The sequence below is a fragment of the Nicotiana sylvestris genome, chromosome 5, assembly GCF_000393655.2.
Source record: "Nicotiana sylvestris chromosome 5, ASM39365v2, whole genome shotgun sequence".
NCBI classification, from domain to species: Eukaryota; Viridiplantae; Streptophyta; class Magnoliopsida; order Solanales; family Solanaceae; genus Nicotiana; species Nicotiana sylvestris.
Window position 1 is genome coordinate 168,987,779 of NC_091061.1, and position 18,370 is coordinate 169,006,148.

Here is an 18,370-nt window from a genome sequence, read left to right on the forward strand (position 1 = left end):
CAAATGACCGAAATGTGTCAAGCATGGGCCAATGGCCAAGGACAGCCTCGTCATGAGTCACAATTTGCTACACAGCAAGAGCAATACCATGCTCCTGAGTACCACTCATACTCATTTGATCTTCCTGCAAACATTGAGAAGCCTGACCGAAAGATGGTACAGGAAGAAATAACTCAAAGAGTGAAAAGCTTAGAACAACGATTGAAAAACATGCAAGGATTGGCAGGTCAAAAAAGTGTTGCCTTCAAAGATCTATGCATGTTCCCCGATGTCCACTTGCCGCCTGGTTTCAAGACTCCCAAATTTGAAAAGTATGATGGACATGTAGACCCCATAGCCCAACTGAAAAGGTATTGCAATCAACTGAGAGTTGCGGGAAGAAAGGAAGAATTGATGATGGCTTATTTTGGGGAAAGCCTTACGGGAGTAGCATCCAAATGGTTTTTGGATCAAGACACATCTCGTTGGTATGTCTGGGATGACATGGCGCAGGTCTTTGTCAAACAGTTCCAATATAACATCGACATTGCCCCAGACCGCATTTCCCTTTCAAACCTGAAGAAGAAACCAAGTAAAAGTTTCAGGGAATATGCCATTAAATGGAGAGAGCAAGCAGCTCGAGTTAAGTCACCCATGGATGACCACGCGCTAATTACTATCTTCCTTCAAGCGCAAGAGCCAGATTACTTTCAAAACATGATGTCCGCAGTTGGAAAATCCTTCTCGGAAGCAATCAAAATGGGAGAAATTGTAGAGAATGGTCTTAAGACAGGCAAAATTATAAGTCAAGCAATTTTTAAAGCCGCAACTCAGGTTGTCCGGGTTGAATCTGATAATTTTAGCGACACAAATGAGAAGGTTGAAGAAATCATGATGAAATCAGGGTCGAGAAGAGGTCCCAGGAGAACATCTCGAAGGTATGAGTAGCCTCCTCAAGTTTTCCATGACTCCCCTGAGCAGTATTATCTACCTCAGAACCCTCAATACTCTGTCGCTCCACCTCAGTATGTTGTCTAGCCACCAAAACTACCCAGAAGGCGAGCACGAGCATCATGAAATCTCCAGCAGCCTCCACAAAATTTTCAGGTGCTCTATAACCCACATCCAAGCCAGAGGTATAAAGGGGAACAAAGGTTGAAAGATAATTTTACACCAATAGGAGAGTCCTATGCAAGCTTATTTGAGAAGTTAAAGCATTATGACATGATTGCACCTATTCCTCCAAATCATGTGGACCCACGTGTGAGAAGCTTTGACCCTTCTAAAAGGTGTGAATATGATTCCAATGCCCAGGGGCATAATGTTGAAAGTTGTCGGGATTTGAAAAGAGAAATAGAAAGGATGATTCAGGAAAACCTGATTGTGATCCAAGACAATGACACCCAGAATGTCGCGCAGAATCCTTTACCTGCACATCATGATGCACACTTTGTGGGGATGATGCCTGGTGACATGGAGTATGATAATCCTCTCGGGAACTTGCTAACTGAAGTTAATGATGTTGAAATTGGAGAAGGCTCTGTTGATTCTGATGAGCAAATTTGTGGCTAAATGTCAAGCCTAGCAATTGAAAAGTCCTTCCTCCTCACTAGGAAGGAATCTTGGTAGCTTGTTTTGATGTTTTTTCTATTATCTGGGTTATTTCAGGGTTGTGATCCAGATTTTATTTATTTTATTGAGTCAAACCCTTCTATCCCTCCATTCTGTTTGTGTGAGTCTTGTCTGTCTGTTCTGTTGCTATTTTCATTATTCGGGTTATTTTAGGGTTGTAACTCGTATTTTGGGTTGCTTGTTTAGTTGTAAAACTCTTTCATCCTTTACTCAATAAAATACAGTTTGTCCTTTTGTATCATTCTGTTCCTAGTTTTTTTCTCGCTAGTTCTAATGACATGACATGCATGCGAAAATTTTGGCCAGATCTTAGGAACTGATTTAATTTGGAATTCGATAACTAAAAAAAATACTTTTGAGGATAAATAAAGAGTTGGAATACTTTGAAACTAAGGTCGAGTAAAATTCACCTTCAAATCATTGTGAAGATCGGGCTTGAGGATGTTTAATCAATTGAAGTTTGTTGGAAAGTTTGTCACTAAGGGATGAAAAAATATCTTGTGACCACGGCACACTAAGAAGACAGACATGTTCGTCAATGCTGTGATCGCGAAAAGATACCATGTTTGACGTTCTTGAGGTTGGGAGGCCCTTTTTCTGCTACCCAAACACTTTATATCTTTTGCTACCCCTTTTGAGCCTGTGTTATTTTTCTTTGACTACCCTCTTTGGGAATAAAGTTTAGATTCAAAAAAAAAGAAAAAGAAAAAAAAATCCATGTCCCAAGAGTACAAACTGGGGCAATTCTTAGAAAGTTCAGAAAAAAAAAGAATTGTCAAAGGTCCATGCCCTCAAAAATAAAAGTTGGGGCAAACAAAAAAAAGAAAAAAAAAGAAAAAAAAAGAAAAGGAAAAAAGAGAAAAAAAAAAGAAAAAAGGAAAAGAGAAATAGAAAGAAAGATGAAAAATAGTTTAGGTCAGATGTTTGAACTACGTTTCACCTGATTCCTTAAAAAAAGGATATGTAGGCAGCCTCATGGCTCGATCCAACCAAATAAGAATTCAAAAAAAAAATCCAAAAATCCCCAATAGCTGAAACTGGGGCAAAAATTTTATTTCACTTTTGAAAGAGTCGATTCCAAGAGTTGTAAGTCTACAATACCCTTTACTTTGAGTTTATTTTGAGCCTTTATGATGTCCTTTCTTACCAACCCTATCCAAAATCCTTCCAAATAAAGACCTCTCGATATGTCTTCAAGAATGCCAAGAGAAGCATGCAATGAGCAACGGTTGTCACACGACATATAACACTGTCAAGTTGCTCAAGAAAGCAACAGAAAAGCGAAAGAAAAAAAAAAGAAAATGAGAGAGTCTTATTAGTGAAAACCCTCACGGGCATTGTAAGGCGATGGTAAGTAGAGATGAATAAATGAGAGAGACTTGTTGGTGAAAACCCCTCGGGCACTACTTGTCAAAATGAGTCGTGAAGCTGATGCGAAGAATTGGCATAAACAGGCACGACTTCTGTCACGACCCAAAATCCCAACCCGGTCGTGATGGCGCCTCTCATGAGGACAAGGCCAGCCAATCAACAAAACAGTACATCTCTTTATAATTACTTAGCAGGAATAAGTCTAAATCATGGGCAATATAATCTTAAATGCGAAATTAACGTGATAGAACAAAGAAAACCATCCCAACTCAGCCCGAAATCGGGGTGTCACAAGTCATGAGCTACTACAGAGTTTACTAATATTTTACAAAGTCTGAACTTATCATAAATAACAAAGATAAGGGAGAAAACGGGGCTGCGGACGTCAACAGCTACCTCGTTACTCCTAGTCACCGCCTGGTCTGGAAAGAATCAGCACTCAGGAGCGAATTCAGCTCTGCCTGTATCTGCACACATGGTGCAGGGAGTAATGTGAGTACTCCGACCCAGTGAGTAATAAAAGTAACTACAGTCCGAAGATAAGAAAACCTAGTAAATACACAAAGTAAGCTAAAATCCAAATATACAGTAACATATGGAACTGAACAGCTAAACAATAGTATAGATACAAATACATGAATACATTGCAATGCATATGATGGTATATTCCAGTACCCACTGCGGCGTGCAGCCCGAGCCATCCATATTTATTTATCGTCGACGGCGCTCACTGGGGGTGTGTACAGACTCCGGAGGGGCTCCTACAGCCCAAGCGCAATATCTTGGTCAGTCATTGTTACCTGACCGGTCAGCCATTGTTACCTGACCAATTTATATCATACAGTGCCATTGTTACCACTGTTCAAGTATATCATCCAGTGTCATTGTTACCACTATTTCAAGTATATCACACAGTGTCATTGTTACCACTGTTTCAAGTATATCACACAGTGTCATTGTTACCACTGTTTCAAGTATATCACACAGTGTCATTGTTACCACTGTTTCAAGTCACTTTATAATCAGTCCAGAAAATAATATAATAAGCCCCTTGGGCATTTACAAAACAGAAGTTCCCAGCCCGGAATACATTTAAAAATATCATTTAAGTTTTCAACACTTAGAATTATGGCTGAGTTTGCAAAACAACATTTAAAACCTTGGACTGAAATTAAATGATATGCAAATCATGCTAAGCAGTAATATCAATCCTCGAAGGATTTTACAAATCGGCACAAGGCCCCAAACATGGCATCAAGCCCAGTAATATCAATGAAGTATGTGTATCAATCACCAGTATAGTATAAACATCACACGGGATGGACCAAGTCACAATCCCCAATAGTATCCGACCCCGCACTCGCCATGGAGTGCGTGTCACGCCTCAATATAGCGTTACGATGTGAAAGTCCGGGGTTTCAAACCCTCAGAACAGCATTTACATCTATTACTCACCTCTAGCTCGCTATGCCCTTGCCTCTCTAATTGGCCTCCTCGTGTGACGAATCTGCCAAAAATCACACAAACCTCGATGAAGTTCGATTTCTAAAAGACGGGGTTTTAACCATACATATCTGAAATTCGCCCCTTAATGATACTATAATGATCCCATACAGTTATGTAACTTCAATCTACAATATAACACTCAATATGGCCAATATTAGTACTAGATCCCATAAATTATGCCATTTAGGCATATTATCAAACATCTTGTAGGTATAAATATTTACACCTCTTAACTATAGCATTGGTTCCTCCAACTATCACAATTAACCAACAATTCATGACACTATTATTCTTTAACAATTTATACTCCTAACATCACATGTGTGATCAACCATTCACACCCAAACCAACAAAAATTCCATCAAATAAACACCTCTAAATCCCTACCATGTTCATGTATTTAAATAGGGAATTTATGGCTTCCAACCACCATACACTAAGTTGTAATACTTGACTCATACTCATATTTCCATAATATATCCATATATGTGAGTCTAAGGTGTAGGATTTACCTTTTGGAAGAAATCTTGCAAAACCCTTCTTTGAGTTCTTGAAGGAATTTCTTGAAATCTAAGAATTTTTAAGATCAATACAAGTTAATATAAGTGTTTGGGAGTAGTAATCAACTCAAAATACTCCAAAAATCTTACCTTAGGATCATAGGGATGAAGTTTGGGACGAAACCCCCTTGAGAGAGCAAGCCTTAACCCCAAAAATGAGTTGGGAACTCTCTAGGCCGGTCTTGGGGTACTTAAAAACCTTCAGTCGCATAGTTCGCGCGTTGTTCGCGTGTTTGTTTGCGCGTTTTGCTGAGTATTCTGCCTCAGACGCGCGAAGTGCGCGACTTTGCGCGATACTTCGCGCGCTCTGACACCTGACCAGTGAAATGATCATAACTTCCTGTAAACACTTCAAAATGACGAACGGTTTATTGCATTGGAAACTATACTGAAAGAGATTAATTTGATAGGTTGTAGCTCACACAACTCCTTATATAACGAGAGATATTATCGTTCAAAGTGAGGCCTTGTGCGCACTTATTTACAACTTTCGTCTATTATGAAATTTCCAACTTGAAAAATTCTCGTTAGCCATCCGAAATCATCCCGAGGTCCTCGAAACCTCAACCAAAAATACCAATACATCTTATAATATTATTCAAACTTGTTCCAATTATCAAAACACCTCGACTAATACCAAAATTATCGAATTACACCGAATTCAAGTCTAAGTTCCTTTAAAACTTCCAAAACGCGCTTTCGATCAAAACTCGACCAAAATATGTCCGAATGACTTGAAATTTTGCACACATATCCAAAATGGCATAACGGAGCTACAGAAATTCTCGGAATTCCATTCCGACCGTCGGATCAAAATTTCACCTATCAACCGGAAATCGCCAAAATACTAACTTCGCCAAAATGAGCTAATTTCTTCACCGGACCTCCAAAATTAATTCCGATTGCGCTCCTAGGCCTTAAATCATCCCCCGAAACTAACCGAATCATCGGAATTCAATTCCGAGCCCTCTAACTCACAAGTCAATGTCCGGTTGACTTTTCCAAACTAATTCTTCCTTAAAGAGACTAATTGTCCCATTTCATACCAAACTCGATCCGAATTGACTCAAATTCACCAAGTACACATATTGAAACATGAATAAGCATTTAACGGGGAATACGAGACGTAAATACAGGAAACGACGGTTCGGGTCGTTACAACTTCAAAGGTCATAAAAATGGTAAAAGGGAAGATTGGATTAGTTTGATAGATCAGGTCGTTTAGTCCAAAATGCATGTCATGATCATTAAGGCTAGTTATTGAAAAAAAAAAAAAAAAAGAAAAAAAAACTCTTCCTTCTGTCCTTCCAACAGGGATATTTCTTGTTAATATTATTTCTTTGAATCATTTGTATCCTTCACTCTGAGTCAGTCCTTGTCAAAACAAGCAAGAAAAGATTTCAAAATCTGCTACCAGCTTTTCAGTTACACAAAGTGAATTTGGCCAGCACAATTAGTTGTTACTATTAACATGCCTTAAGGATTCATGCAAAGGCTCCTCCTAGAGACTCTTGTCAGCCTACTTGGCGCAAGCAAAGATAACTGGTGATTCTCCCTGACAGACAAATTGCTCAAAAGTAGGAAGTCATTCAAGATATCAGAAAAGGTCACCTAAGCAAAGATCTCCAGTTGGGATAAGGCTGATTGAGCCACAAATACTAATGGTACTGGTGTGAAACAATCAGAGTTGGTGCAGAACAAATGTCTTTTGAGACCGACTCAAGCTGATTGAGCAGAAGCCAAGCTGCCCAAGACTCAAGGCCACAAACCGACCACCATTTTCAAAATTGACAAATTTTACTTTGTATGAAACAGGAACAAAGCGGTGCAGGGAAAGTGATTCAAAAAAGAAAAAAAGGAAAAAAGGAAAAAAACAAAAAAAAGAAGGAGAAAAGACGAGAAGAGCCGACAAAGGGGTTTCTCAAATCTTGGCCTTTATTTTTCTTGCTATTGTGCATAAAATCTTGCCATTGATCTTCACATTTTTCCTCATAGGATAAAAAGTCCTAGTCTGATGGATTTTCCTCCCAATCGAAATCCTAGTCTGATGAACTTTCTCCTAGGATAGAAATCTTAGTCTGATGAATCTTTCTCCTAAGGTATCAAAAAAAGAAGAAAAAAAGAAACCTAGTCTGATGAACTTTCTCCTAGGATCGAAATCTTAGTCTAATGAATTTTTATCCTAAGATAGAAAACCTAGTCTGATGAACTTTCTCCTAGGATCAAAATCTTTGTCTGATGAATTTTTCTCCTAAGATAGAAAACCTAGTTTGATGAATTTTCTCCTAGGATAAACGTCTTAGTCGGATGAATCTTTCTCCTAAGATACCAAAAACAAAAGGAAAAAAAAAGAGAAAAAAGGACCTAGTCTAACGAATTTTCTCCTAAGATAAACATCTTAGTCTGATGGATCTTTCTCCTAAGATAGAAAACCTAGTCTGACGAATTTTCTCCTAGGATAATTTGAAAAAAAAGGGAAGTCTGGATTTGAAAAAAATGGGAGTCATTTTATTTTAGTTTCTTTAAGATTATCAATGTTTAGTTTTCCTAAAATCAGGGGGGCCTGCCTGGAGAATAGGGTCAGTTTTTACTTTAGTCAAGCTTAGTTTATAGTTTTCCTTGTCTATTTTTTAGTTTACTCTCATCATTGCATCAATAGTACGAGTGGTTTACAATTTTGCTAACAGCTCACAAATCTTCCTAGTGCAAACTGGGGCAGAAAAAAAATTCTTTTGTTTTATATGTTTTGTTGTAATCAGGCGCCCACCTAGAGAACATGGGAAGATAACTCAAGTTTCTAGGGAAAGCAGTGTTGAAGGAAGACAACTCGAGTTTCTAGGGAAAGTAGTGTTGAAGGAAGACAACTCGAGTTTCAAGGGAAATCAGTTTCGAAGGAAGATAATTCAAGTTTTAGGGGAAAATGGTTCAAGGTGCAAGGGAAAACAGTGTCAAGTAACAAGAGAAGACGGTTCAAGTTCAGCAATCAGGTGACCTGGAAAAAAAGGGAATTCAATTCAGAATGCAATTCAGGTCAGCAACAAAAGAAGCTCACGTCAAGAATGCGAGTCAACAGTCCTAGATGATCAACAGAAGTTAGTCACAATCCAGAATAAAAAAAAAAAAGAAAGACAAGAAGTGAATCCAAATGCAGAAGTTAATGAAAGATGTGAGTTGCTCAAGATAGGGCTGAGGTCACAAGCTCTGCATGTCCAGTCTTGGTTTGAAAAGCTGAAGAAGATTGAACCAACACCTGCGGCTGACAAGCATCAAGATTCAGATTAGGGTCCGCATGAAGAACCAACCAAAACTCAAGATCAAGCTTCAGAAGACTCATAGATAGGAATCTTGTAACTCGTAGCTGATAGGCTTAGTTAGTCTTTTTCATTTTTGATTTTGATGTAATAACGGGACCGCAGACCGAAACCTCAGCGGAACAACACCTCGACTGGCTCTCCATCTCGGTATACTCCATCATCTCACTCACCTATGAACTACACGTAGCCTGATTCCTTTATAGCCAAGGATATGTAGGCAGCTCAGATACTAGGGCTCGGTCACATTCTCCTTTCTTTTAGTTTTTGGTCTCTCCAAATAAGGATCGGGTCAAAAAAACCAGTCTAGTCATTTTTTGTCTGAAAACTCTTCGCGTTTCCAGTCAAAGAGGGGCAACTGTAGACATGTGATTTTTGACCCTCCCCAAGATTTTTTATATTTTAGCATGTAAATATTTAATTTAGGCATAATATAGCTATTTCAATTCATTTTTATTTTTTTTACTTTATTTTATTACACGAAAACAAAAATTACAAAAAATAATTTCATTAATATTTTGTAGTCATTTTTAGTCTTGAAAAATATTAAAAAAAAGATAGTTTATTTTAACGGTCAGTCTTATTTTAATAGTTATTTTGCTTAAGTAGGATTAGTTAATAAATGAAGTCGTATTTTAGTCTCGTTCGCGGAGAAAGAATAAAACTTGGGCTCGAGCAACCCATTTTTAGGCATAATTTTGGACCTAGCCCATAATTCCGAAGGCCATAATTCCTAGGCACATACCCCTAATCTAATCTCATCCCCAATCTCATAACCTGACGAGCGCCTTGTCCCCTCGGATTGATTCTGGGATTATCTTCAACAAAAGAAGAAAGAGATTGGCCATCTCTCACTCCTCTCATCAAAGAAAACATCTGGCCATCCTCTCCTCCTTCTATTACTCATCTTCCTCATTTGAAATTCCCATAAACACACATGAAATAGAAAGAGGAAACAAGTTTGAAATTTAAAGAAAAATAAAAAAAAATCAGATCTGGAAGCTTTAAAGCTCAAAAGTTTTTCTTGGGTTGGTGTCATTCGAAGTCCGAATCACTGATTTCTGTTGAAGCCGAGCTCCAATTTGTAGATCTCATTATGATTTCATTTGTCGTCCAAGCGGTTTTTGTAGATTGTTGGTTGTACATCTTTCATGGAGGTTCTGCTCCCTTTAATCTAAAAGATAGACGCACTCAAAGGTCACTCTTATTCCTCTCTTTGTTGCGGTGCTGTGTTTTGCTTAACTGATGCTCAATGTTAAAAAAAAGTATCTATTTGGTAGTCCATTTCTTAAATTCCTAAAGTTGAATTTTCCTTTTACAGTTATTTTCGTACTAGCTAGAGTTAGATCGTTGATGATAAAGGATAACTAATAAACTACTACAATTATGTGATGGAACAATTTGATATTCTGGACATATGGCAAATTCATATCTAATTTTGTTAACTATGTTTTGAGATTTGTTAAATCCCCTAGCTAGACAGGAAGTAATATTTTGACCCATTTTGTTACATTTTCTTCCTCTATTCTTCTTTGTTTGATTTATACTTGATCGTTGGAGATGTTCTTCAATCTGGATTTAAATTGTAGCTGTATCAATAATTTTGTTTGTGATAGTATGTTTTCTTTTGGTTTGAAACTCCTGCGTCTTTGGATTTGCGGTTTCGAATGATGTGCATATTTATTTAGGAAATGCTTTAAATATTCATGATATATTGTTTTCCTTTTTATTGTTTGATAGTTGAAATGCAAAGATACATAAGGGTAGGTGTTTGACAATTACTTTGTAATAGAGAAGTTGCTTATAACTTGTTAATAATGGGACGTGAATTTTTTTTTGTTTTTTTTTTTTTTTTTATATACGTATGTGTATGTCTGGACAACAGAAGTGCTGATTTTTTCTGTTTTAAAAGCATTGAATGCAGTTCTTCGGTCCTCGTGATTCATATTCCCATGTAACCGAAGTGTGCTGCATTTCAAAGACAGTTGTTTGTTCATATCATGTTGATCTCCTAATTATAATTTATTTTGCCTAGGTCACTATAGTAGTAGTAATTATATGTTAAAGAAACCATGTATGGCCCTAAAAATTAAATTTAGAAATCCTTTGGGTTAGAATAATTTGAGGCATGCTGTGTCAAATAAAATCCCAAACTCATGGACCTCATTTAATTAATTTTAATCTTTAGAAATCGAGGCGTGCCATTTAGTTGAATTTTCCGTGGCCCTCGCAAACTTGAGAGTGCGTAGTTGCTTTAGGCGCGTAATTTAAATTAATTTCTTTAAACTCCGGTGTGCATTTCATGTGATCCAAATCCAAATCTCAACAACGTTAAATAAAATGTGTCGTGGACCGCGGGTGCATTTCATGTGGTGTGGTTCAAAACGTGTTTTAGACAACGTTGAATTTTCCTAAACTTAATTAAAAGCGGCTAATAAGTTTAAAAATGTACCATAGGCTAAACATGTAGTAAAATCAGATAATAGGCCAATTGTAATAGTTTAAGCGACCGTGCTAGAACTACAGAACCCGAGAATGCCTAACACCTTCTCCCGGGTTAACAAAACTCCTTACTTAGAATTTTTGGTTCGCAGACTTCAAAAGGAAAGTCGAAATTTCCTCGATTTGGGATTAAAAAATAAATTGGTGACATGGAACACCAATTAAAATATTCCAAGTGGCGACTCTAAATTGAATAAATAATCTCATTTCAAATAATGTCACTTAAATTGGAAAAACTCCCTTATTATATACCCCTTCCGGGTGTGTAAAAAGGAGGTGTGACATACATCAATCTTTTTCTGATTCAAGTCCAATACCCCCAAAAGAAAGTGTATCACAACATTATCATCTTCTAAAGAAAGCCGACACGGAAAAAAGATTTTGTCAACCTCTGTCCAAGCAATTCCACATCTACGACTGTCCCCCCCCCCCACATATGGTGTCAGAAACAACTGATTATCACCAGCACACCAAAATTCATGAGTAGAATCTTCACTGAAATCTTTATACACAAGCACTATATAGTTATCAAAAAGAATATCAGTAGTTGTGCAACGAAAAGGATGGTCGCGAGGGTGGTAGCATTCCTTCTTTCTCAGATAATATAAGGCAATGTCAATATGCTTCATAAAAAAGCAAAAAATAAAACAAATCCATCTGTCATAAAATAATTAGTGATAAATAAAGAATAAAGAAAATAAATGCCTTGCAAATTATCTAACCTTATCATCAAGTACAAAGCTACTATCTGAAAGCTCAAGGAAGAACATTTTGCTACTTATTTTTTGATGATACAATTTGTATGGATTCTTTCTCACACCATTATCATCAGCATATATATCAGTCTGTCCCCTGAAAATTTTGAAAATATCAAAGTTAGAAGTTAGTCCTGCCTTTCAAGTTGAAAATTAAGGACATGCAGTCCTTAAATTTGAATTACAGGTTCAAAAACTAAGGACACTTGGTCCTGAAGTTTGAGTTTCAAGTTCAAAAGTTAAGGACACATGGTCCTTAACTTAAACTTACAAGTTTAAATGTTCAGGACACTTTGTCCTTAACTTTGAGTTCAAAGTTCAAAACTTAAGGGCTGTATGTCCTTAACTTTGAGTATCAAGTTCAAAAGTTAAGGACAACAATCCTTAAGTTTGACTTGCAGGTTCAAAAGTTAAGGACATGCAGTCCTTAACTTTGAATTACATGTTAGAAAGTTAAGGACACATGGTCCTAAACTTTGACTTACAAGTTCAAAAGTTCAGGACACTTAGTAGCTCCTTAACTTAGACTTAGTCCTGAACTTTGATTTCCAAGTTGAAAAGTTAAGGACAATAGCTCCTTAACTTTGATTTTCAAATTCAAAAGTTAAGGATACTTGGTCCTAAACTTAGACTTACAATCATAGAAGTTAAGGACACTTAACTTTAGCAATTTCAATATCAATACTGAAATACATTAAGGGACTTACTCTTTTTTGTGACCTCTCCTTTTCTCCTTGCCCAACCACACAATGAATTTCTTCAATAATTTTGCATCATCTGTGGCATAATGAAAAATACACCTACGAGTATATGTTGATTTTATCCAGCCTGAAATCTTGGGAGTATTTTGATTGTCTGTCATCGATATTCCTTTTTTTCTTTCCTGATCAAAAGGAGATTTCAACTGCCAACTAAGCTTCTTGTTCCTTTTAAATAGACCAAGCTCTTCTTCAACATTTCCTTCAACCTCCAAAGGCAAACCCCCATCAATGCTCATTTGTGTACTTGGAGGAGTAGGAGTACGAATAGAAAATGACGGACCATCATAACAAATACTATCTCTCTTTCTTTTCCTCGTATATTGGTTAGGATCTTCATCATTGTTTTTCTCTGCAGGCAACACTATATAAATATATTAGTTTGCTGCAAGTCGTTAAATAAAGAGACAAAATTTCAATTATGAATATAATATTTAGGATACAATCATTACTTGTCTTGTTCACACTGCCTTCTTGTGTTTTTTCAAGAGACAATTCAGCTAAAATATTGCTTGCATCATTTTCTTTATCTTCCAGCTGCACATTTTCTTTATCTTGTAATTGTTCTCCATGTTCTTTATTTGCAAGTTCACAAGATTCTGCAAAATATTTACGACAGCTAACACAATTAGTACTTGTCACTAATCTTTGATTAAAACAAACAATTTATAAAATTAAAAAAAAACACTATCTAACCATTTGCAATAGTCAAGATCATCCCAATTACATCATTATCTTCGCTAGCATTTTCTTTGGTTCCAATATTGTCGGTAAGAGAGGGAGGTGTAGGGAGATTATATGTTCCATCTATGAATTTGGAAACAATTTCACTTCTGCTTGTTCCTTCGGTATTTTCTAGGTCTTGAGATTATACTCCACTTTTCTCTTGATACTCCACTCTAGCTTCTTCCCCTGCAGCTTTAAAAGATTCTGTAATGCGACGCAATTAATACCCATTCTAATAATTTACTAAAACTAACATTTAATATATCATGAAAATTTTATCTAACCTTGATTGGCACAAGTTTGAACTCTAAATTTTTCTTTATATGACAGAGGTGTAGACAGATCATATGTTCCTTCTAAGCATTTGCATACAATCTCACTGACACTTGTTCCCAATGAACTTTCTAAATCCTCCTGAGATTGCCATCCACATTTACAAATTTTTTCTGTTACTCCCGTCTCTTTTGAATTTTCCTGGTTTTGACATTCTCCTACATCTTGAACTTCCACTCCATCAATAAATTCTACAAATATTTGTAATCACAAAAAAAGTTTATATGTATTACGCTATTGAATATAAATTTCAATGAAAAAAAATTCAAAACCTATATCTAACCTTTCCCAATATCAGTGACGTTCTCAGTTTCATCATCTAGATGTGCATATCTAAAATCGCGTTCATACAGAACTTCTGCATGCATATCCATATTATCACGTTCATCACCACCTGCATCTTTGTTAATTGCAATAGTAGGCTCTGTATCATGACAATGATCATCAACTCCATCTTTAGTAATTGGAACACTAGATTCTTTCTCTATGTTCCTTTCATCAGGTTTCCCATAAATTTTCAACAAAGTATCAAGCTTTGATCCTAGAGTTTTCTTTAAATCGTGAGAAAGAAACTAAGTTAGAAAGTTAAGGACATGTTCAAAAGTTAAGGACAGACAGTCCTTAAGTTTGAATTACAGGTTGAAAAGTTAAGGACATGATTCCTTAAGTTTTACTTGCAGGTTCAAAAGTTAAGGACATGCAGTCCTTAAGTTTGAATTCCAAGTTTATAAGTTAAGGACAGACAGTCCTTAAGTTTCAATTACAGGTTCAAAAGTTAAGGACAGACAATCCTTAACTTATAGTTTTAAGTTCAAAAGTTAAGGACACTTGGTCCTAAACTTCAAGTATTAAGTTCAAAGTTAAGGACAAACAGTCCTTAACTTATAGTTTTAAGTTAAAAAGTTAAAGACAGACAGTCCTTAACTTATAATTTTAAGTTCAAAAACTTAAGGACACATAGTCCTGAACTTGGACTAACTGAAATTAATGATATTACCATGATTTCATTCTCAATCTGTTTTCTGCTACAGCTATTTTGTGATTTATTCTAGTAACTTCAGCTTGAAGATCCTTCTTAAAACTCTCTGATAATCTCTGAATCAAAAAACATAAAAATAAAAAAGTCTCGTAAGAAAAAAATAATCAAATAAAAAACTAATGCTATTCAAAGGCAGAAAACCTACTTTAACAATTTCCTTAAGCATGGCTTCATCAAATTGTGTGGAAGAAGGCATTGAGCTTTCATCTTGAGAAATTGGCTCGTCCACACTAAGAGGCTTTGTATCTTCTTCAACAGGAATAAATGGTGACACCTCGATCAACTTATACAACTATTATATAACAAAAAATAAACATAAATTTTTAGAACTAAAACAAATAAACAAAAAAATAGCTAGTAATTAGATTGACTTACATTTTCATTATGGAAGTATTTTTTACACAAAGAATCAAACTGTGGAGATTTCATTTCCGAATAACATAACATCTGAGGATAACTAGATTCTTGGAAGTTCACAAATTGTTTTTCTTGGAAAATAGGAATTACTTCTATAATCCAAACACAAAAGGCAAAAGGAAAGCCAAGTATAGTGTAGTTATCCTTGTCTTTCTCTTTCTCAGTCTCATTCTCATTTGGCTTCAAATAACTCTTCAATGATTTTAATAATGTTTCATAAGAAAGAGAGCCCCAGTTGAAAGAAGAGCAGAGTTCATCATCGTCTACAATTTTCATTATCTGCTCGGACACATTCATATTCTTCCACTTGCCCATCAAAACAGATTGAACAAAATAAATTGTTGCCAATTTCATAGCATCATCATCGCTGCCTACAAATGCTGCAGTTGTACCATGTGGGTGACTAGTAATAAAATTAAACAAATCACCCAACTCAACTCTATCCTTTCCGGGGAAATAGACTTTCGAAAGCCTATTCTCTTTTTCATGTAAACCTTTGATGTCCGGTGAGGAATAACACTTCAAACCAGTAATTATATAAAATGCGTCACGTGTAAACTTAATTTCATGGTCAAAAACCTTGAATGCTATCGAATCAGGGTCATTATTTACAATTTCTGAAAGCAATATACAGTGAATAAGTTTACCATAGAACTTTACACTTTGTAATCGGAAGAAGTTGCCAAAAATACCATCCCTCAACTTCTTCCACTGCATGTTTGACAAAAAACTTTATACTGTAAATCTCCTTTCCAATACACCATAAAATTACGTCAAACATCAAACTTGAACACACGATCTCCTTCCATTATCACACTACAAAGAAGGAAAAAGGAAAATAAAGATTAGGACTTACAGTTAGTTGGAGGGACTTGGTCCTTAACTTCAAGTTTCAAGTAAAAAAGTTAAGGACAAGCAGTCTTTAACTTAAAGTTTAAAGTTGAAAAGTTAAGGACAATAAGTCCTGAACTTCAAATTTGTAGTTCAACAGTTAAGGACACTTGGTCCTTAACTTCAAGTTTCAAGTTAAAAAGTTAAGGACAAACATTCCTTAACTTTGAATTCCAAGTTCAAAAGTTAAGGACACTTAGTCCTTAACTTAGAGTTACAAGTTAAAGAGGTGAATAGGCAGTCCTTAACTTATAGTTTCAAATTCAAAAGTTAAGGACACTTGGTCCTTAGCTTCAAGTTTCAAGTTTAAAAGTTAAGGACAAACAATCCTTAACTTTGAATTCCAAGTTCAAAAGTAAAGGACACTTAGTCTTTAACTTAGATTTACAAGTTAAAGAGGTAAGAATAGGCAGTCCTTAACTTATAGTTTCAAGTTCAAAAGTTAAGGACACTTGGTCCTTAACTTCAAGTTTCAAGTTAAAAAGCTAAGGACAGACAGTCCTTAACTTATAGTTTCAAGTTGAAAAGTTAAGGACACTTGGTCCTGAACTTCAACTTTAAAGTTCCAAAGTTAAGGACACTTGATCCTTAACTTCAAGTTTCAAGTTCAAAAGTTAACGACACTCAGTCCTTAACTTTGAGTTCCAACTTCAAAAGTTAATGTCGTTTGGTCTTTATATTTCATGAACACAGTTAACTAAAAATTCATAAACATAGTAAGCTTATGAATTTATACGACTATTTTTATGAAATGTCCTTACATGATCAAATATATTGAATCAACCACAAACACATTTCACATTTCAACACCAAAAATTTCTGAATAACACCATCACAAAATATGCTACTTCTCCGACACTGAATCAACTTATAATGATCATTTTTGAAATTTCACACATACTTGACACGACATTGATAGCGATTACACATATAGAAAAACAAAAATGCATAAAACAAAAAAAAATTACCAGTTCGATCGTTCGATTCAGAGAAGATGACAGAGAAGATGAAGAAGGAGAAAGATTAAGTGCAACTTGTTTACATGCGAGGATGATACAGATGCTGAGAACACACGAAGCTTGCCCTGAAAGATTCGCTCTCAAATTTTCCCTCTTCTGAATGAAAAAAACAAGGGTTTCTGAATATATACATTGAAGAAAGGGTAAAACTATCTTTTTCCTATTAGTAGTGGCTATTTTTGCTGAGCATTATAATTAGTGGATAAAAATTAAAGACACCCTTAATTAATGGCTACTACACGCCATTTTTACCAAAAAAAACTTCAATGGCCCAATCAAATTCACCAATCCACCAGTCTATCCGACCCATCAGCCCCATCTCCCGTTCAATACACCCATTTAATCCCAGCCCTCCATCCATATTTATCCAAAGATCCATAATAATTCCCCCAATCATATAAAACCTCAGTTGTAACTCTTAACACATATCCCATTAATCCTAAATGAACACCAAAAACGGCGCCCCTTTCCCCACCTCTGTCCGCCGCTACAATATGCCCAAACTTGCCGGAATCAGGCGAGTTAACTCACAAACTCGTGCACGTGATCCCTCCTCTCTCCATCCTCCGTGTCACCTGTCCCACAACGACCCCTGACAACAAATATTCTCTTCTCCCCTATGCCTCACGCGCTCCTTATCTTGAGAACGATTTTGGATAAATGGTAGTAGTAGGATCTGAGGGATTTAAGATCCTAGGCCTCCATTTGTCCGATTTGGTTCACAAAGAAGGGGAATCAGATTTTCTTGTGGATTTTCGGATGGGAAAAGGAAATTTTGGGGCATGACTTGGAGAGAAAGGTATGGAAGCTTCTAGTTTATATATATATATATAGGGATCCTTAGGAGATTTTTTCGGGCAGAGGAATTTTTGAACAAAAAAGAAAAACTTTGACAAAAGAAATTAGGGTTCTTCTTCTTTAGTGTTCAATTCTTCAGCAAAATTAAGAAGATTCTTGAGTTTTTTTTCTTTTACTTCGAAAAACAAAAAATACAAAAAGAATATTCTGTTTCTTCTGTTTAAATTTCGGAATTTTTGGTTACTAAAAACTGGAGTTTGTTTGAGGCGTTTGGGAGTTCCATCACCATCGATTGTTGTTCGAGGTTTGAGGTTCACGGTGGAATTTCATTTTGCTACTGTTTTCTCACTTTCAAGCTCTTTGTCGAGTTATCTCCTGCGTGTATTCACTTTCAGCATTAATCGAAAAGCTCTAATTTTAGGTTCATATCTCTTTCTCTTCTATATCTCTGTCTAAAGGTGTTTTATCCGAATATGATGAGAGCCAGGGAGGTTTAGTTGATTTACAGATTGTTCGACTCTTTATCTGTTTGAGAAGTATTAATTTCTGGGATTAACGAGTGTTATTCGAGTCTGTTTGTAACAGTTTACAAAATGTGAAGCCGTCATGTGATTGTCTGCAATTTTCGTAAGAATTTTTGTTTGTTTGATTAAGTTTAAACTAGAAATGAACTCAGTAATCTTCTCTGATGTCTCTTGATCATCCTCGACCCGATTTGCTTAGTTTTGAAATTCTGTACCGTCGTGATTTTGCGAGGAATCTGATTGAATATT

At 36.0% G+C, this 18,370-nt stretch overlaps 1 protein-coding gene across 1 annotated transcript; it reads right to left on the reverse strand.

The window, feature by feature from the left end:
- Window positions 1-67: 67 nt before the first annotated feature.
- LOC138869640 (uncharacterized) lies at window positions 68-17,160 on the reverse strand. Its single transcript, XM_070147274.1, has 13 exons — window positions 17,052-17,160; window positions 16,749-16,918; window positions 14,848-15,600; window positions 14,618-14,764; window positions 14,463-14,528; window positions 13,717-14,005; window positions 13,385-13,624; window positions 13,071-13,181; window positions 12,827-12,973; window positions 12,324-12,726; window positions 11,584-11,713; window positions 11,149-11,484; window positions 68-142 (listed from the first exon to the last, which is right to left on the reverse strand). The coding sequence occupies exons 1-13, from the start codon at window positions 17,158-17,160 to the stop codon at window positions 68-70; spliced, it is 2,976 nt and encodes a 991-aa protein (XP_070003375.1).
- Window positions 17,161-18,370: the final 1,210 nt, after the last annotated feature.